Raw genomic sequence first — 21,887 nt, forward strand, 5'->3', positions numbered from 1 at the left:
CTGAACGTTTTAGTATCTACACTGAAATTAAAAGTAAAGTTGAATGTGCGATATGAATTACACACTTTTCATTTTTATACATAATAACAAAATAGCTTGAGCTATATGACGAGGTGGCCGAGTGGTTAAGGCGATGGACTGCTAATCCATTGTGCTCTGCACGCGTGGGTTCGAATCCCATCCTCGTCGGTAAATGTGTTTTTCAGGAGTTTGTCAGTGACATCTCAGGCAATTTTACAGTTTTTACTTACCTAAAATCTCTGAAATATTTATCACACCAGAAAACATTAAATATTGTTTCTTTATTCCTGCAATTTCATGTACAATTTTATTTTTTTTAATTTAAAAAAAATGAAAGCTTGTTTTAAATAATTTTTCTTACAAGGTAAGATTGTTTTTTGTTTGTTTATGTTTTTTTCTAAAGATCTTGACGTTTCTGCAACCAGTCAATTTAATGCAATTCTTTGATGGACCAGCTTCCAAATGTAGACAGAAATTCAAAGTACATTATGTAACTGTTAATTACAGATTTTTAAATAGCCTACATTCAGACAAATATTTCAGCTGATCAAGTTAGTCATTATATAATAATGATCCTGCTGCACATATGACATCAACAATCCTAAAGCAGTAAACAAACCCTGAATTTTCTGATTGGCTCATAGCACTTTTACAAACACATTCAAAGTATAATCTTTTGAAAACAACATATGATTAGGGGGGAAAAAAACTGTACTATGACGTAGTGCAAGTTCAGCTTTATTAAAATCATGTTAGTTTGTAGAAGACAATAACTCAAATGTCATACAGTGAAAGCTACTGGTGTGATTGTGCCTGTACAACACAAAACAGCCAAACCAGCGGTCATTCTCACTGCCAGAGCAGGCGTGAATTAAAATTGGGATGCTGAAAGTGCTAATCAAATTTTATTAGTGACAGCAAGAAACATTCATTTTAACACTACTAAAAAACTTTTTATGATAAACACTTTCAAAATGAGAATAGTGGGATACAGTGAAAAACGAATTTGTTGATGAAATGTTTATCATGGATGTGATATATACTGTTATGGAATAATAACAACAAAAAATTCGTGTTAGCATACTTTATAATTTATTCTTTAATTTACTATTTCACTAAAGGTGTGTTTTGTGCTTGAACTGTTTAAGTTTCATGACTATTATTGGTCTGTTCTATTTTTCTTTGACATTTCCTTTTATATTCATTAGTCAGATAACTTATGCAGGCTCAAATAAAGTCAGATCTGTTTAATCTCTTGTGTGTAAATGACAAGGATTGAAAACAACCTGAAGTCTGGACAAACAGTTGTAGTTACATACCTCACTGTTGGGGGCGCTGTTGCATAAACTGTGACTGGAACAAACACATTTAAGCTGCAGATTTGTTTTATATTTTTATTTTCACTTGTAGGTGTCATAAAAAAATTCTCATTTATTGTTTTATATGAAAAAGGGATGCATGCTAAATTCTGTTTGTCATGTTCCACTTTCCACAAAATGTCTCTTACATGGGGGTTACTGCTGCCTGCACTCCATTAGGAAAGAATTGTTGATGCTTTTTAAAAACCTATTCATTGTCTAAAACAATGTCTGAAAGTTAAATTGTGCATTTAAGTGACTATTTTGCTCTTATATCCCACAGGATCCTACAGAATACCAAAGTGACAGTGTGATCACACCAAAACAGCTTGACGAAGTCCAGGGTCATTGCCGCTTTTTAATAATAATAATAATAATAATAAAACAAAGTCATGTTAACTGTACAATGTACGTTACTCAAGCTCGAGATTTTGCTGTGCTTGACTTTTCAGGCTTGGACGCAGTGGTCCAGCGGTAACAGTCTGTCACGCTTTTGCTCCGAGGCTCTACAGCACAACTTGTGCAATAAACTATGCCTAATGCTAACATGACCACAATAAAAACACATAGTGGTACCAACAGTGCTACAAGCAGCCAGCTTTTGTCGGGTTTCTTCCTGTCACCTGGACGCTCATCTGTTCCTGATGTATCTTCTGGAATTTGTGATGTTTCAGGAGTAGGCATGACAAAATCCCATTTTCTCTTAGGCGCAGATGTCAAAGTCACTGAGGGTCCTTTGTCTCCTGAAGTCCTTACATCTACTGTATCACCAGTTGCTATTGATATTTCTTCCTCATGTGCATCCTCTTCATTTGAATCAGCTGAAGTTGTAATATCCATCAAAAAGTTAGATGAAGGTGAGTTTGAGGATGCATGCTCATTTAAATCAGGTTCCTGTGTAGTTACATCTCCTTCCTGGGTCTTCTCTGTAAACCAGCTCAGGTAAGTGGAATGCCACTCCAAGCTTGGGGTATCTGTTAGCCATTCCAGAGGGCTGGCATCTGTCACCAGTTCAGGCAAGCTGGGAGTTGAATCAGATGATTCGCCAGTCGTGTGTTCATCCTCTTCGACTGGCCGACAGTAGTTGTCCTCATGCAACATGTAACCCTCCTCACAAAGACAATCAAATCCACCTTCATAATTTCTGCACACCTGATCGCAAATGTCTGGTGTATTACACTCATCGATATCTTCGCATTGATCTGGATCTTCTCTGAGTGGAGAGAATCCCTCGTGACAGCGGCACGTGTAGGAACCAGGAGAGTTCTCGCACAAATGATCGCACTTTCCTTCCATGCATTCGTCTATGTCCACACATTCTCCGAACTCAGACGGAAGGTAGCCCTCGTTGCACCTACACTCAAATGTACCAGGTGCATTGATGCATTCCTGCGGACATGGTTTCTGCAAGCACTCATCTATATCAAGACAGCGCTGACCATCACCTGACAGGAGATACCCATCGGGGCACTTGCAGCGGTGACCCTGAGGGGTGGACTCGCACTCAAACTCGCAGTTGGCACTGTGGCAGGGATCCGAGAGCTGGCAGGTCTTTCCATCCTCTGCCAGGACATAATTCTCTGAGCACTCACAGTAGTAATGGGTATCCGAGTTCAAGCAGTAGTGCTCGCATCCTCCATTGTCCTGTTCGCACCAGTCCCTTGGAGTGTTCAAGCAGAGCGGTGCATCCTTCGACCAGCCAATGCTCCCGTCCTCCCTCAGCATGCACAGGACCGACTGGTCTTCCTTCTCATTGTCGGGACAAGGAAGAGTTGCCACAGAACCAAAAGGGATGTGAGTAAGAGCAGTACTTGCCAGTTCAAATGGGGTGGTATACAGTGCAGGACCCCCTCCTTCTTTTTGAAGAGCTGGGCACATCCCTTGGTAGGTGTAACGACAGAGGAATCCTTCCACGGCCACTGCACAAGACCCATCGAGCCATTTGAAGTTGTATTGGTCATTGCCACTTTTGTCAGCTGTGTTGTAGGTAATGACCACACAACGATGAGCAGCACAAGCACTGGGTAAATCGTCACGTTGCCAGTTTGTATACTGCGTTTCCTGATCCCCAGTGATCCAGGTAAAGCCCCTCAAAGGACGTGTGGCCGAACACTGCCGAGGCTGACGCTGAAGGCCAATCCACAGCCTGATTCTGGGTCGGGAGCCACGCCTGACCCCTGACGATAGGAGGTCATGAATCAAAGAAGCTTCTTCTGGTCCTTTCATAGTAGCCAGGTTCCCCCCTTTATCCTTGCAGGTCCTCCAGGACTCCCGGAACGTCTTGCGCTGGAGATGAATAGAATAGCATCCCTCAGCATTGCACACGCCATCCTGCTCCTGCAAGCTTTGTCCCATGACTCCTTTAGACCAATATAAATATAGAAGAACAAAGAAAAGAAAGGGATATGCAGCACAGCATTTTCTAACAGTCCTGATTCCCATTTTTTCTGCAGCTGAGATGATTCTTGTTTTGTCTTTTATCTTACTTGTCTGCAGTTTTTTTTTTTTTTTTCCCTCACCTAATCAAAAGTTTAAATTTACCTATGAGCTCTTTCAAACCTCTGGTCTCTATGCTTAAAGAGATGACTTTTGTCTGCAGTCTGTCTGCAAGCAGGGAGACAGAGGAGGAGGGTATAGACGTTTGTTATTAGAAGAGGGGGCGGGTAATGAGTGTGCTGAGTGGTGGGGGGAGATTCGGCCTGTGGTTTTCCCTTGTGCCGTATGGTTTTCATAAAACTGTTTAAGGAAATAGTTTGTGACCCTGCCAACAAGTCCCCCCCATCCTCCACTCACTCATCCAATCACTACAACAATCACCATCACAAATCCATCCATCTATCCAACCTGAAAACTTCATCCTGGGTCATCCTGTTAAGATTTTCTCATTTTTGCATTCTTGTGTGGTTAATTTTTGCACAGCTGCTTAGACTGTTTTCTTTTTTATATTAAATTAATTTAGCATAATATTTTATATAAAATTCTTTTGATGTAATGGTTCAAAAATATTTAACTTAATTTGTATTGCCTGCTCTTTCTCATCACCATAACCAAGCTGTATTTGTGCATCTAAATTCATTTACACAATGGAAAGCAACCAAACATTAGAGAATATGCAGGTTTTATTTGTTATTTATTTGAAGTTAAAGGGTTAGTTCACCCAAAAATGAAAATTGTCATTAATGACTCAATCCCTCATGTCGTTCCAAACCCGTAAACCTCCGTTAATCTTCAGAACACAGTTTAAGATATTTTAGATTTAGTCCGAGAGCTTCCTGTCCCTCCATTGAAAGTGTAGGTACGGTAGACTGTCCATGTCCAGAAAGGTAATAAAAAAATCATCCAAGTAGTCCATGTGACATCAGTGGGTTAGTTAGAAGTTTTGAAGCATCGAAAATACATTTTGGTCCAAAAATAACAAAAACTACGACTTTATTCAGCATTGTATTCTCTTCCAGAATCCTTTCCATTGAATTGATTCCATTGAATCCTTTCATCTGTCAGCATTGGTAATGTACTTTTACGTCGTTGTTTTTAACATACATTTTGGAACGACATGAGGGTGAGTCATTAATGACAGAATTTTCATTTTTGGGTGAACTAACCCTTTAATGAGGAGAAAATGGTTTGATAGCAAATGTTTAAAAAAAACACTGGTCTTTTTGAGCATATTATTGTCTTTGACTGACCATTGTAAAAAAAAAAAAAAAAAGTGAAAATGTTTTTTTTTTTTTTTTTTTTTCTGTGCAAAACTACAAAAACAAAACTCTAGGCTATAGGGCTTTTCACGTTATGCTTAACCCCGGGTTATCGTCGTTCTAAACATCGCTTTTAATCCCGGGTAAAGGAACGTTTCACTCTTGTTATTTTGAAGTGGGGTTAGCACCGCTTTTTACCCGGGGTTATGAAACCCTGCTCTGCAACAGGTTTAGCACCGCTTTTGTGGTGTTAACCACGCATTGCAGTGCCAAACTTGTACAGTGTGAAACAATGCACTGTTAGAATGTTACAGCTATACGCTTACCAACAGACAATACCCACATTTGCCTGCTTTAGACAATCACAGAAACAAGGCGCAAAGTGCGCATTGTAGGCTATATAAACAGTAACTTCAGCGTTTGAGAGGAAAAATGTCTAATGCTGACAGAAAACACGACAATTTAAGTGGAGACCGTTTCATTCTTACCTTTATAGTCCAATATCCATTCAGTAGCCTATAAACTACAATCTATATAGTAGCCTACAGTCAGCGAAATACGAGGATGCGCAATGCTTGAGCTATGTAGGTCGCGTGCTGCCTTTATCCAATCAATGATACTGACATCGCAAATATGCAAATAAGAATGTTAAACCGGGGATTACGAATGTACAGTGTGAAACATCAGGTTATGAATACCCAGGATTAATTGTTAACCCCGGGTAAATTGAGCAGTATAACGTGAAGCAAGATATCCCAGGATTCTGTTTATGGGGATTTATAATGACCCACACTGTAAAAAAAAATATTTTCATTATTTGTTATCACAACATTTTTTCTTCGGTCAAATCAACTTAAATAATTAATGTGGTTCAGATAACAACATAAGTTTCTGTTGATTAAACCAATTGCCTTCATTGTATTTTTAATTTCAAAAAACACAAAATTAAGACAACCAGGTAACTTACTTTTTTAAGTTAAACCAACAATTCTTTTTCTAAATTGAAAATTCTGTCATTAATTAGCTACTCACCCTCATGTCATTCCTAACCCGTAAGACTTACTCGTTCTTCTTTGGAAGACAAATTTAGATATGTTTGTCCTAACAAGTGATCGATTTTCTTCAGAAAATTTGGACTAAACCACTCGATTCATATGGATTAGTTTTCTGATCTCTTTATGAAGTTTTTGAGGCGTCAAAGTGGAAGTTGCAAAGGCAGCCAATGGAAGGAAATCTTTCATCAAAAATGTATTAAATTGTCTTCCGAAGAAGAACGAAAGTCTTACGGGCATGGAACCACATGAGGGTGAGTTAATGATAGAATTTTCATTTCATTTTCAAGTCTGAAAAGCCCTTAAGAGGCCTTGTATCATTTTGTGCCTTGTTTTAATTTTCATGATCTCAACAAAGTTATCAACTTGTATGTCGCTCAACGTTCACCTGTCGAACATTCTATAACTATGCAAATAAAATTATACTGCCATATCATGAACGAGTCATTTTTATTTCAAAGCAATACTGCTTAAAATGTTGTTACCTCCAGAGCAAGGGAAAACAACTTTTAAAGTTCTCAAGATCTCAAGAAAATTAGGACATGATCATGACAAATCATGATAGAAAAAAATGTGCATGGCATTTAAAGCTCCCATATAAAACGAATGAGCATAATAAAAGCAGAAGTTCCAGCTGAGCTCAGATTGCTGTTGGACTGAATCAAGGTTTAAAAACGTGAGAATATGTAGAGGTTTTCTCACAGTGGCCACTGCCTTCTTCTCAATTGCATGGAGCCACTAAACCACAAAGGTTCAAGGCATCCCCCTTCAAGACAGAAGAGAAGTGTTTGTCCAAGACCACAACTTAATGTTCTCCGATTTGAACTCAGACCCTCATGAGATACAGATACCTCCTCCAGTTGTCAATATGTTTTTTATTTTTTTGAGACATTGATCCACAATGAGCACATGAATATCAGATATTACTATCAGTAACCTTCACCAGCACAGATGTTAGCAGTTCAACAGTCAGGCAGTTAAGCAGTTTTCTACATTGCTTCAGGCCTTTTCATACACGTCATCTCGGTTTCAATTACAGAACTCCACTTGAAATAACCCTGCTCTTTGTCCCCACAAACTCTCTTACATTTATTTCTCTAAACCAAATAATAAACCTTTCTGAAATACATCCCAAAAATCTCACTTACCTATTCCAATTTAAACAAATCTGTCCTGGCGTGGTCTTTCGAACTCGAACATACTTGACCAAAGTAAAACTCCCAAATACCTCATTGTAGATGGATAAAATAACAGAATAATCTCATAAATATTGACACGGAAGAGACAAAAGAAGCAGCACAGATGAATGCAGTAAAAACATGGATGAATTCTTTCGATGAGAAAAGGAAAATTCAGCAAAATAGGCACATTTTGGTTTTGTTTAGGTAACCCCCCAACCCCCCAGATGCACTAATCTACAAGGGCCATTTTTTTCTCCTCAATTTTCCAGATGTTAAACCAGTCTAGACTGAGGACACATCTTCCTGCATTTCCACATTAAATGTTGAGATTTGCATCTTTGCCTCTGCAAGATAAAACTTCCTAAATGGAGATCAGAAAGACTAGATGCTTAAAGCACCAAGCAACTGCTTTTGTGTTTCATAGCTTGGAACTTTTCTATGACAAGCACATTGAAACTGATTCAGCTGAACAATATTTTCCACCACTTTGAGGAACGACTGTCAGTAAAACAGACTGATTGTATTGCCAAATTCACTCTAGCAGTCAAATATGTACAGCTTGAAGTTCACACAGAAGTTCACACATCTATCATGGTCAATTGAGAACCTTTTTGTAATTGTAGCTTTGTTTGTAGAATATAATAGTAATCTATATGCACCCTTGCTAGCTCTGTAATACTATTAAAGTGATAACTGGTGATGATCACAGCCACATAAGTTCAGCTGCCAATTCAGTGTGTTTTCTATGGTCAGTCCCCAAAGGAAACACTTATATCAGATTGGCCCTCTCCCCTGACTATGATTTCAACACAAATAAATTATAGTCATGAGTGTTGTAAAGGGTCGGTTCCTGACCTCAGTCAGAAGAGTGCAGTCTAGAGATTTTATCATGTGGATACAACCTCAGTAGAAGCTATTTATACAAGATATATGCTTTCTCTCTGTTAGGCCAATGCCTTTCAATGATTTAAGCCTAGGAGAAATATCTGAAACACAACATATTTACATTTGTTTAGTGATACCCTACATTTCATTGAAAAACAGCTGTGATTTCCTGCATTTTCTTGAAGTTTTATACCTTTTTTCCTGATGAATAACAGAATTGTGTGGAGTTGAAAACCCTAGAACACTTGTGATGTTCCCAGTCAAAAATGACCAGTCTGCAAAAAAATGCTTATAAATGTCTTGTGCTACATCATGAGGGTAAAAAAGAATGTTTTTATTTTTTATTTTTTGTAAATAGGCCTACATTATTGCATCAAAGAAAAGATTTAGGATGACCATGGCACTATTTCAAATTTGAAAGCCTTTATTATCAGATGGCTACATACAAAAAAATCTAAAAACTCTCCAACGTGTTGTGGCCCATGCCTTCTTCAGGGAGAGCAACACAACAAACTCAGCAACAGGTGAGGTGATACTGCTTTCACCTGTTGTCATCTGATAATAAAGGTGTTTTTAATTTGAAAAGCCATGGTCATCCTAAAGTTCCATTTGATGGACTATTACAAACCCTAGAGTCTAGAAGACCATAAAGCATTCACCTTCACTGTATACTTTTGAGATGCAGTCTCTTCTGTTGGACTTTGTTTGAAGGCCTACATTATTGTTAGGCCTATTTTCTGTATAATTTCTGTTACAAAAAAATAAAAAATACAGGCTACACTACAAATATGGCTCTTGCAATATTACAAAAATAAATGAATAAATACTAAATGATGGTGCTTTGCAGGACCAATATTAAAGGAATAGTTGACTCAAATCATGCACACGATATAGCCTACTTTTTTTTCTTGCATATCATGTGCAGGGCCAGTAGCCACAGTTGTGGAAGCTTTGTTGTCCAAATGCGGAACGGTCAGATATCATGTCATAAACCCTGCAACAATTAAATGGTTAGTTTACCCAAAAATAAAAGTTATTTAATTTATTACTCACCCTCATGCCGTTCCACTCCAGTAAGACCTTCGTTAATCTTTGGAACACAAATGAAGATATTTTAGTTGAAATCCGATGGCTCCGTGAGGCCTTCATAGGGAGCAATGACACTTCCTCTCTCAAGATCCATAAAGGTACTAAAAACATATTTAAATCAGTTCATGTGAGTACAGTGGCTCAATATTAATATTATAAAGTGATGAGAATATTTTTGGTGCGCCAAAAAAACAAAAATAACAACTTATTTAGTGATGGCCAATTTCAAAACACTGCTTCATGAAGCTTCGGAGCATAATGAATCAGCGTGTCAAATCATCAGTTCGGAGCACCAAAGTCACATTTCAGCAGTTTGACACACGATCCAAATCATGATTCAATACGCTGATTCATTATGCTCCGAAGATTCCTGAAGCAGTGTTTTGAAATCGGCCATAACTAAATAAGTTGTTATTTTGTTTTATTTTGGTGCACCAAAAATATTCTCGTCGCTTTATAATATTAATATTGAGCCACTGTACTCACATGAACTGATTTAAATATGTTTTTATTACCTTTATGGATCTTGAGAGAGGAAGTGTCATTGCTCCCTATGGAGGCCTCACGGAGCCATCGGATTTCAACAAATATCTTAATTTGTGTTCCGAAGATTAACGAAGGTCTTACGGGTGTGGAACGACATGAGGGTGAGTAATAAATGACAGAATTTTCATTTTTAGTTAAGCTAACCCTTTAACACATCACAAACTGTGATGTCTGATTCGTGAACAAATGACTCTTGTGAGTCAACCTCATTGGTTCTCGCACATCACGTGAACATACTTGAGCTTCCATTGGTTTGTGAGTTGATGAATGTTTATGTGAATAAAAGCCTAAATTCAATCTGATCATATAAAGCGATCGTGTCTCTTCAGAACATTTTGGACTAAACCGCTCAATTCATATGGATTAGTTTTACGATCTCTTTATGGCTGTCTGGACAGAAAGCTCTCAGATTTCATCAAAAAATATCTTCATTTGTGTTCTGAAGATGAACGAAAGTCTTACAGATTTGAAACGACATGAGGGTGAGTAATTAATGGCAGAATTTTAATTTTGGGGTGAATTAACTCTTAAGTTCACAATTTACTCACTGAACAGCTAGTCATTTTTCAGGTATGTCCGATTCTAAATGATTGTGATGGCGTATTCTTTAGGTGAGACATTCATCTGCCTTAGCAAAAGAGACGTAAAAACTCTGTAAAGTTATATTTGACACAACCAGGATGCAATCACTAAGAGCATCAAATTGGACAAATTTAGTCTATTTGTTTGTTTGTTTGTTTTTCTAAAAATTTAGTTTAGTCTAAGGCACAATTCCACATCCCACTGTCAAAGCTTCAGATTCCATATGACTAACAAAGGATGTTGTTTGTATGTTTGCCCCCAGCAGAGCATGAAGGACCCTGCCCAATGTATGCACATAAGTGATGGTCCCTAAGGGAATATCCTGATGAGGAATGCTGGGAAATGGAGGTTAGTAATTTGGGGGGGTTGTTTTAAAATCCTGTCTCCCATTTTCTCAACACCCTGAGAGATCAGAAAGCCACTAAAGATGTCTGCACTAGTAGATTTGATTTAGTAGGAATCTCTGCTAACCTCTCTAACCATTGATGACCTTTAGCTCCTGAAGTCTTCACATATAAAAAGGAAAATACTGCTACATTGACTCTTGGCTGGTTTTTTGAGATGTGCTCTCTCTGTTTTTTTTTTTTTTGTTTTTTTTTTTATTATTATTCAAATGGATCATTTGAACTGTGTTAAAAGGTTTACAGGAATATACAACACATGTCTGTTGGTGGAGAGTAGTTTGGAAAAACTGAAAGCTTATGGGCTGTTATGTAATTTTTTTCTAATTCAGCACACAGGCCGAGCCTATATTTCATTCTGTCATCAGTTGTTCCAAGTCAGAGGTTGTAGCCAACATCGTAGTGCTACGTATACACTTTTCCTTTATTAGTTCAAATTGAATCATCATGGTTACTTCTTTGATAAAATGTCAATAAAACACACATATGTGACCTACTGCGAGAATAATCCAATAACTCTTCTTTTTTTCACTTTATCCATGATAACCATGTCATTTTCCCCTACTACATCAGATTCTTGAGGGCAAACTCTGAACATTTGTTTTCTTCTCCCCAGTTTTTATTCTTTAGACATTAAAAAATAGCCATTTATCCTGGCATCCTCCATCTCTCTCTCTCTCTCTGGTTTTTCAATTGCAGTTTGTGACTGTAGGAGGCTTTGATCTATAAAACCATCTCACTCAGGTCCTCAAGTCAGGTATGAAGGTCTGCAATAACTTCTAGTTTCTTTATTACCTCAGCCCCTCTCCTAACTGATGTGCATAGCATATGCCGGCCCCGTTGCAACTGATCTAGATAGCATCTGTTCATTCTCTCTGTAGATTTGCTTACTTAGATTGAGAAACCTTCACATTCCTCAAAGCTTTCTTCCCTGCTGTGGTCAAGGTCTTTGTTGTGGAGTCTTCAGCAGTGATGCTTCATGAAAAGAATCAAATTGCAGACATCTCTCTAAATATCACAACCTGACTATGGTCTAGACAATCCAAAATAGTTTGTAAAGGCCAAGACATAAAGAAAAACTCAAGTGTTTGGTGTCTGCTGGTAGTCTATGATCTTAAAGTTCTCAAAATATCTCATTGGTCCTCTTGGGATGAGAGTGCTTGGCAGGCTTAGTGTCTGGTTACATTGCTAACAAAAGTATCACTATGTTAAGATCACATGTTTCTTCTGCTGCTAGTCTCTAAGCAGACTCCTTCCCTCTACTGTTTGAAAAATTCTTGATTCACTGCCATCGAATGCAGTCCCTTAGTATTCAACAGCAGCTTCACTAATCCCATGTTATTTTTTCCCCTCATACTTATGCCATAACATATCTATCTCCACACACTTTGACCATACAGGGAGCAGTAAAGGACATGAGGTGAGGTGTAAGGGTTAATGAAAATGATCTTGTATAGATTAGGTTTTCCATAGCTTTTTACATCAGGCAGACACTTTTATCAAAATCAACATTGCATCCACATTTAATTAGTTCATGCATTCCTTGGGAATTGAACCCATGACCTTGGTGTTGTTAGTAGCACACTCTAATGTTTGAACACTTTTTCATGTTAGGACATAGAGAGGTAATAAATCTTGAGACCCACCATGAATGGTTTAGACAAAAATGTGAAGAAAATATATTTTTTAAACTTTCCTTGTCATATTATAGCATTGGATAAGCCTACTTACTAATGCATTTCATTGCCTTTAATGTATAAGGAAAGGTATGTAAACGAGGAACAACAACATGACTGCATACAGAAAAAAGGAATATATTTTTGCTTTCTTGATGGCAAGGCAAGTAAGAGCAGCTATATTCAAGTAGCCTATATACACCGATCAGGCATAACATTATGACCACTGACAGGTGAAGTGAATACATACAGCTGTAGCTTATTATCTGGATTTAAAGGTGCCCAAGAATGCTTTTTCACAAGATGTAATATAAGTCTAAGGTGTCTCCTGAATGTGTTTGTGAAGTTTCAGCTCAAAATACCCCATAGATTTTTTTTTTATTAATTTTTTTAACTGCCTATTTTGGGGCATCATTAACTATGCACTGATTTTGGCAGCGCCGCCCCTTTAAATGGCATGCTCCCTGACACACGAGCTCTCGACTATATTACAGCGCATTTACAAAGTTCACACAGCTAAAATAACCCTAAAATCGATTTTTACAAGATGTTCGTCATGCATGCTGTATGCATGCTTCGAATTATGTGAGTAAAGTATTTATTTTGATGTTTACGTTTGATTCTGTATGAGTTTGAGGCTATGTTCTGTGGCTAACAGCTAATGCTACACTGTTGGAGAGATTTATAAAGGATGAAGTTGTGTTTATGCATTATACAGACTGCACATGTTTAAAAATGAAAATAGCGACGGCTCTCTTGTCTCCGTGAATACAGTAAGAAACGATGGTAACTTTAACCACATTTAACAGTACATTAGCAACATGCTAATGAAACATTTAGAAAGACAATTTACAAATATCACTAAAAATATCATGATATCATGGATCATGTCAGTTATTATTGCTCCATCTGCCATTTTTTGCTGTTGTTCTTGCTTGCTTACCTTGTCTGTGCACAGATCCAGACATGAATACTGCCTTTCCTTGTCTAATGCCTTGAACATGGGCTGGCATATATGCAAATATTGGGGTCATACATATTAATGATTGACTGTTACATAACAGTCGGTGTTATGTTGAGATCCGCATGTTTTCCGGAAGTCTTTTAAACAAATGAGATTTACATAAGAGGAAGCAATGGGGTTTGAAACTCAATGTATGTCTTTTCCATGTAATGAACTCTTGTTATTTAACTATGCCGAGGTAAATTCAAATTTTGATTCTAAGGCACCTTTAAGACTCTCTCACACACCACCTCATTGCGAAGTCTTGTTTCACCCCTGTGTATAATTCTGAGCGTTTCCCTGTATTGATTGCCTGCCTGTTTCTGATCCTGTTTGTCTTTTGTTTACAACCCTCTGCTGCCTGCCGTTGGACTGTGTAATGTTTCCTGACCTGTGAATGATATCTGCCTGTCCTGACCTTTTCAGACCAGTCAGGGTGCCCATGCTGACCCCTGTCCACCGCTGAAAGCACCAGGATACACTATGGGAAGAAGGCAAGCCGGCGGAGGCAGTGTGATGCTTTGGGCAATGTTCTGCTGGGAAACCTTGGGTCCTGCCATCCCTGTGGATGTTACTTTGACACGTACCACCTACCTAAGCATTGTTGCAGACCATGTACACCCTTTCATGGAGACGGTATTCCCTGGTGTCTGTGGCCTATTTCAGCAGAAAAATGTGCCCTGCCACAAAGCAAAAATGGTTCTGGAATGGTTTGAGGAGCACAACAACGAGTTTGAGGTGTTGACTTGGCCTCCAAATTCCCCAGATCTCAATCCAATCGAGAATCTGCGGGATGTGCTGAACAAACAAGTCAGATCCATGGAGGCCCCACCTCACAACTTACAGGACTTAAAGGATCTGCTGCTAACATCTTGGTGCCAGATACCACAGCACACCTTCAGGGGTCTAATGGAGTCCATGCCTCAACGGGTCAGAGCTGTTTTGGCAGCAAAACGGAGACCAACACAATATTAGGAAGGTGGTTTTAATGTTATGCCTGATCAGTGTATATATAATAATACATTGACCGTGCAGTTCAGTAGCCTAAGTGAGCATTACTTTTATTCAGAAGCCAATCTGACAGATTCTGTGAGTTTATTCAGTGAAGCATTAATTAGAAGATTTTAAACCTGAGTTCAGGAATCCCTATGAACAATTCAATAAATAACCAATTATTAAGAGTCTTTTGTTAGCGAATTGGATAACCGACGTCTGACTAGGTAGGTGTGCATTGCATTGCAATCGAATCAGAAAGTGTTCATTTAAATGTGGCTGCTGTATTTTTGTATGCTGCTGCATGTGAGTAACGTTGCTTCTGAAAGGAAGAAACACTGCACTGATCTTCAACACACTTGTTATGAGTCATTTCAGAAAAATGTTAATACAAATTATGCCCATCAACAAACTTGTTCATTGAATTTTAGAACTTCTAATACTTGCATGAACGCATCTCACACTTTGCGTGACCCATCAGATCATCGCAAGTCACATTCCACAGTTTGAAAACTGCTGATGTAGGCTATATCGATTTGAAGTTGGCCGTGAAATGTCAAAAAGGGATAAAAAAAATCTGTTTTGTTGTGGCCTTTTCTCTCCTTAACTCACACATACCTTAGATATATGTTACATTGAGGCAGTACGTGTCATCCAATGATAATGAGCTTTATAAAAACAAAGTGTTGAGTTCATTCAGTATGTTCGTACGGATTTAATAGGTTCCATCGTTTGTTTATTGACTCAAAGCGGCAAGGCTTTCGAGCGAAGCCGACCCTACTGTGGCCTCTGAGCAGGAGGCAGCAGCCACTCATCATTCGTTAGACATCCTGAAACTATTAGTCAAAAAGACCACATGGTAAACGAATTCAGCAGAATGTATTCCCAAGAAAATTTCACCTTGAGAAAAGGTGTCTCAATTATCATTAAAGTTTTCCATCTTGTCAAGATGTTTCCTTCAAGGAGATTTTTGCAAGGCCTCAGACCGTCTAAGCTGTCTCAGTCTTGAATTACTCATAACCCTTTAAAAAGAACAGTGTAGTCACATGTCTGCAGGATACAATGCACAGACTCCTTTGTTGTTTTATTCAGCCCGTTTTAACACTGTGAAGTGGATGGTTTGAAGACAAAGCCACATCTCAGAGAACATTTAATAAGTTCCAGTTTCAAAACATGGATGACAGGGTTACGTCCTGCAACATTTGTTTCCTTGCAAAACAGATATCTTCAAACGGTCTGCAGTGAAAATAATATGTAAAGCTATGAATAGAATGTTGCGGGTTTTGTGGAATTCAACATAACATAATATGGAAAGGCAGGAGCAAGCTCAGAAAGTGCTTGTGATCTGCTTTTTCATTTACAACAGAACTTTAAAATTTACTTTGGCTCTTTGATAAAACAAAACCAAAAAATGCTGTTGAGGCAGAAATGCAGCTGAAAAACGATCTGAATCAAGATCTGTGTTATTTGTAACTTGTGGCAAAAAATAGTTTTAACAAAAACATCTGCTGCTCACAGACAGGAAATCTGCCCATCCAGTGATGGAAACACCGAAAACACGCCTTATTGTCTTTGAAGAGGAACATTTTTTTTCTTTGGAATCACATTAAATGCCCTTGCGTCCACTTGTCTGTTTGCTTGTACACAGAGAATATGTGAAGTCATGGAATGACACTAAAACACTAAGTGTTTGCTGTGGGATTCTAAAAAAAAAATCTACTATAAGTATATGCACGGCCATCAATGGAAAGTCTAGACAATGTTGGCTTTCTGAACGGGATGATCAAATCACATCAAAAACAATGAAGATTCCAGGGCTATCAATGTCTCTCTCTTCACCTTGATAATAAACACAACGGACTGTCAGACATATAGCCAGGCAGACACCTGCTTATGAGGGAGAAGGGGGCAAGAAGATTTTGAGACAAGCAAAGAGTTTGAGCAGTGTGAAGTGGAAAATGAATTAAAAGATGATCAGATATTCCATATTTCACTAGCTAAATTGCTACAAAAGAGACCAATAAAGAGGAAAAGTTCTGGAATAGGGTGAGAGAGAGTCTTGATGTCAAAACTCTCATTATTTCCATGATCTCTGGCTGTCTAGCTGGAAGCAACCCACTGACCTCAAACAGACTCCAATATTCGTACAATCCTCTTTTTCAATCATTAAAACAATATGTTCTTCCAATGGAAGGTTCTTAATATGCTTAAAGGGTTAGTTCACCCAAAAAATTAAATTACACACTCTAATGTCGTTCCAAACCCATTAAGACCTTCATTCATCTTTGGTACACAAATTAAGATATTTTTGATGAAATCCCAGTAAGGTGGTAAAGACATTGTTAAAATAGTCCATGTAACTACAGTGCTTCAACCTTAAAGGGGACCTATTATGCCCCATTTTACAAGATGTAAAATAAGTCTCTGATAGCTCAAAATACCCCACAGATAATTTTTATAGCATGTTAAAATTGCCATATTTTGAGGTTGAGCAAAAACGCACCGTTTCAGTGTGTGCCCTTTAAATGCAAATGAGCTGCTGCGCTCAGTCTAAGAGGGCGGAGCTTTAAGAGCTGATTCTCTGGTGTCAGGAGTCAGTCAGGACGCACTATAATGTCAGAAACTGCGAATATATGCTGCGTGGAGGAACAGGTATAGTTTAGTTCAATTACGGTTATAACTTATTATGTCTTCTTCTACTATATTAGTACAAGCCTGTTGTACCGGACCCCATCCAAATGATGGCCAAAACTTTACAGATGAGTTTTATGATGTTTATTGTACTTCACACAAAAGATGAAGCATCTGTTTTCACTCTAGAAAATCACTGTAAGAGCTTAATAAAACACAGTGCATGTGTGCATTAAAATATTATCCATAAACTCTCTCTTTCTCTTGCATTATCATCAACATACACAGCGAAGTACACAAAAACACTCGTTACAACTAACAGTAAACAAATATATAAAGACCTTATACCTTTTTGGGTAGTGCTTAATAAACTGGTAAGCTTTATATCTGTAAATCAACTTCGATGAACTGTAATAAAGTGCTCTCACCTTCATTACTGCCATATCCAGTATCACTCTGGAGACTGTAAGCCGGATCACGAACAGTTTGTACTGATCTATCCTTGAGTAGCAAATTTTTAGCACAATCTCTGTTTTGTATTGTCCCTTTGTATTGACATTCGTTCACAAATTTCGGTGTGAAATGATTTGCGCAGACATTGCGCAAACGAATTTCGGTAGAGTTGAGGGAGCATTTTCTTCTAAAACAAAATTAATCCACCTCATCTTCAGCGGCTCAAATTTATGGAGTAAATTTAGAGAGCTCTGTGGATTACTCCATCCAGCTACAGAACACCTAAAACACTTGGGAGACGTTCTCGTCAGTGCAGCAATGGCGGACTGTGTACAACTCGCTGTGAACTCACTCAGGGCGGTTCTATGTTCAAACATAAGTGTCTGTCAACATTTATGGGCGGGACCTGTGGCTAATGTAATGTCACTCTGTCAGGATTGTGCAAACGGCTTGTTCTGAGACACTGCTTATGATTTATGGGGATTAAAAAAAAGAGGAGTGGTTGGATTTTTATCACTATAGGGTGGTTGTGTACACACACTGCCAACACACATTTATAGCCAAACACCATGCAAAAGAGAATTTTGCATAATAGGTCCCCTTTAAAGGATTAGTTCACTTTCATATTTAACATTTGCTGATAATTTACTCACCCCCATGTCATCCAAGATGTATACATGTATAAGCATGTACATTTTTTATTTTTTTTTAGAAAATGAACGATCGTTTCGCTAGAAAAGACCCTTATTCCTTGTCTGGTATCGTTTAAAGCTCTTTGAAGCTGCACTGAAACTATTGACCTTCAACCGTTTGGAGTCCATTGAAGTCCACTATAAGGAGAATAATCCTGGAATGTTTTCATCAAAAACCTTAATTTCTTTTCGACTGAAGAAAGAAAGACATGGACATTGTAGCGAATTAACTCAGACGGGAAATATTAATCATTATTCATAACTCCTTATGATTATTAATTGTGATTAATTATGAATATGTACATCAGTTAATCAGATTAACTGGATGTAGCTACATTAAGATTAATGTTACAATCAATTAACCTGTTCGTCCTGTGACAATAAGTGTTGATTGTTTATTAATTCTAAGAAATGTTCATTTCCAGGTTATGGAAAAACAACGTTCTTATTATACAGTACTACTCAGAGCATGTAGTTAGGATCTAAATCATTTAAGAGGCAATTTATTAGCAGACGGAGTCAGAACCAAACATCTATTGTGCACAATCTTTTTTTAACTAACTCACAAACACATAACATACATGCAGGTCACACACATACACAGGTAAGAATGAGCAATGATAGAGTTGAACCGGAAGTGGAACTATAGGAAAAAAGTCAAAGACAATCTGGAAAAGAATCATCAGTTTCCTCAGCAATAAATACCATTGCTGACAAAGGTAAGTTTTACAAATCAATACTAAATCGCTGTTTAGTGTTCAAATGTACGATACTTTAGGCCTTTAGGCTGAGGAGCATCGGATCTGCAGGCTGAGGAGAAATCTTGATGATTCAGTCTGAAGTTGTTTCCAGTATCTTCTGTGTTGGATGAGGTACTATGAAACAACTTATAGATTAGCACATGGCTGGGTTGTAGGCCGAGGCATGCAGACCTAGGCCTACGGGCCTTGGCAAAAAGGGGGTATCTTCAGTCATCCAAGAAGCAAAAAAGAGAGCGGGAATGGCATTGTTCACTGGCTTTTAACCTCTGGTCAAAGTCACACCTCCTAGTTGTTGACCGGACCAATGAAGATGTTGTATTTCCGGGTGACAACACGCCTCCTGTCAGGGCTTTTATGACCGAGCAAGATTAACTGGCTGAGTTTTTGAAGAAGAACTATTAAAGATTCTTGTAATGTGTTGCACAGGTATGGACATACCGCATACACAAGCATTTAAATCTTCTTGATACGAACCCATAGACACTAAACGTGGCATAATTGAAGTTACCTTAAATGTATCATAAAACATGTAAATACAATGATTGTAATACAGCAACAGTAATAATGGATACCATTTCCTGGGAATGTGCATGTTCATTTATAGAACAGTCTGTCTGTACATTAATGCAAGAGAGTCTGTGTTATGTGGGAATAATGCAGGAAAGATGCCCGTTTCCGTGTGTCCCTTCTCTGCTCTCAATGTGGCAACCACATTCTTTAGTACAATAAAACTTGTAACTAAGAACTTCTCGGGAGATGGGGGACAGGCCCCAGCGTGCTTTAAACAGTTATTGGTAAACTATAACAAATAATTATGTCGTTACAACATCTTGGATGACATGAGGGTGAGTAAATTATCGGGAAATTATATGAAAATGAACTGATCCTTTAATGTTATGAAGCAACAAAAATAAAGACTGATCAACAATTTCTTCTCTTCCCTGTCATTCTCCTGAACCACTGTAGTCACGTGGACTATTTTAACGATGACTTTGCTACCTTTCTGGTCCATGAAAAGTGCAATGACATTGCTGCCTATGTGTGGTTCAGATACCTCTCAGATTTTATCAAAAATATCTTAATTTGTGTTCCCGAAGTTGAACAAAGGTCTTACGGGTTTGGAACGACATGAGGGTAAGTAATAAATGACAGAATTTAACATTACTGCCATTCTTATGCTGCATGTAATTTCACCATTAGCTTCAGTTCAGAACAGTTAGTCATTTTTTCTTTCTGTGTTGGTGGATACTGATAGCTGCTCATGGTTATTAGAAAAACAGAACATCTTATATAAAAATGGCAAATAAATCACAGTTGCACAAAATAAACCAATATTTGGTTTCAGAATACAGCAACTAACACCATATTTCACCAGCACTGATGGTTTTGTCATTGACACTGCCAGTGGAAAACCATATATTCACTTGAGGCCAATGAAACCATATGTGAATATATAACAGGAGAATGGTGAACACATTAACAATCGGCATGGAATCCGGGAGCCAAAATATCCTGGGAATGCTTCAAAGTTTCAGAACACAATGGCTGCCCTCGGAATTGCATTAGGCCCCTGACCGCAAAAAGTCAGCCGGTGCTCCTGAGGGTGACAGTTAATTCATCATGGAAAATCCTAGAGTCAGAAAATCTGGATTTCTTATGAAGCTTTTCTGGTGAATCACTTTAGAGCCGCTGCCTGATTTAATTTTATGAATGTATGAATATATGCTACAATACAAAGCATATAAGCAAACTCTCTTGGCTACTGAATTCCTTCAGTCCTTCACACCTGAGGGTCAATGTAGATGAAGGAAAGGGTAACAGTTCTGTTTGGAGAACGGTAATAAACCTCAGACAGCCGTGCCGCGTCCCACTGCGCCTATCTTGTTACGGCTCCCAGATACGCTGCGTTTGGGTTTCTACCAGGCCTCGGGAGGACCCTGGAATTAAAGTTTCCTGGAGCCTCAGTCTACCTCAGCCGAGCAGAACCATTCGGAACACTCCGAGGAGAAAAAGGGCTCAGGTTTTTCATTCTCAACGTCGCTCTGCTGACACGTACTCTTCTCAGAGTTTCAGACACAAAATCTGTGTTTTTTGTGGAAATCCTTTTTGTTGAACATCAGATTGTGTGTTGTATTGATTGGCAATCATAATTGGAAGACTGACAGCTGCTGATGCCCACCATATGGTTTGAAATCTCATACCCTAAAACCCAACATTCCACAGAAATGTGTATTTGGCAGGAGCGGCAGTTTGGAAGATTTCTGTGCACTGTGACCTGAGAAGTTGTATGGCAAAAAACACAGAAATATTGTTTTTGTGTGTGCGGGAAATTTTTTGCCAAATCATTGGAGATTACAATAGAAGGAAGAAACAAATTGCTAATTACATCCCGTAGGTCCAAACCCCAAGGTTATTTTGAAAGGCTAGTGTGTAAATGAACAGAGCTCACTCACAGGAGAGAACTGTATGGGACATTTCGAGTCTGTTTGTTTATTTATCTACATGTCTCTAAGGGAATGTTCTCCATTACACTGCTCCTTATCACCATAACTGAACTATGACAATAGAAACAGAGAACACAAACCTTAAAAGTGCACAACATTGATTATTTATACATTATACTGGGATGCATTAATATGATCAAAAATACAGTAAAAACAGTATTGTGAAATATTATTACAATTTACGATAACTGTTTTCTATTTTAAGATATTTTAACCTGTAATTTATTTTTATTATCAGGGATGTGCAGTTAAAGGGTTAGTTCACCCAAAAATATTTACTCACCCTCATGTCGTTCCACACCCGTAAGACCTTCATTCATCTTCGGAACACAAATTAAGATATTTTTGATGAAATCTGAGAGGC

At 38.2% G+C, this 21,887-nt stretch overlaps 1 protein-coding gene and 1 non-coding gene across 2 annotated transcripts; one reads left to right on the forward strand and one right to left on the reverse strand.

Annotated features, from left to right (window-relative positions):
* The first annotated feature begins 107 nt into the window (after positions 1 to 107).
* trnas-gcu (transfer RNA serine (anticodon GCU)) lies at positions 108 to 189 on the forward strand. Its single transcript has one exon. It is a non-coding gene; the product is annotated as a tRNA-Ser (tRNA).
* A 1,508-nt stretch (positions 190 to 1,697) lies between these two features.
* Positions 1,698 to 3,821, reverse strand: cd248b (CD248 molecule, endosialin b). Its single transcript, XM_067376902.1, has one exon. It carries the CDS (start codon positions 3,819 to 3,821, stop codon positions 1,797 to 1,799), a length of 2,025 nt encoding a protein of 674 aa, XP_067233003.1. The 3' UTR covers positions 1,698 to 1,796.
* Positions 3,822 to 21,887: the final 18,066 nt, after the last annotated feature.

Source organism: Chanodichthys erythropterus, chromosome 22 (assembly GCF_024489055.1).
Source record: "Chanodichthys erythropterus isolate Z2021 chromosome 22, ASM2448905v1, whole genome shotgun sequence".
Lineage (NCBI taxonomy): Eukaryota > Metazoa > Chordata > Actinopteri > Cypriniformes > Xenocyprididae > Chanodichthys > Chanodichthys erythropterus.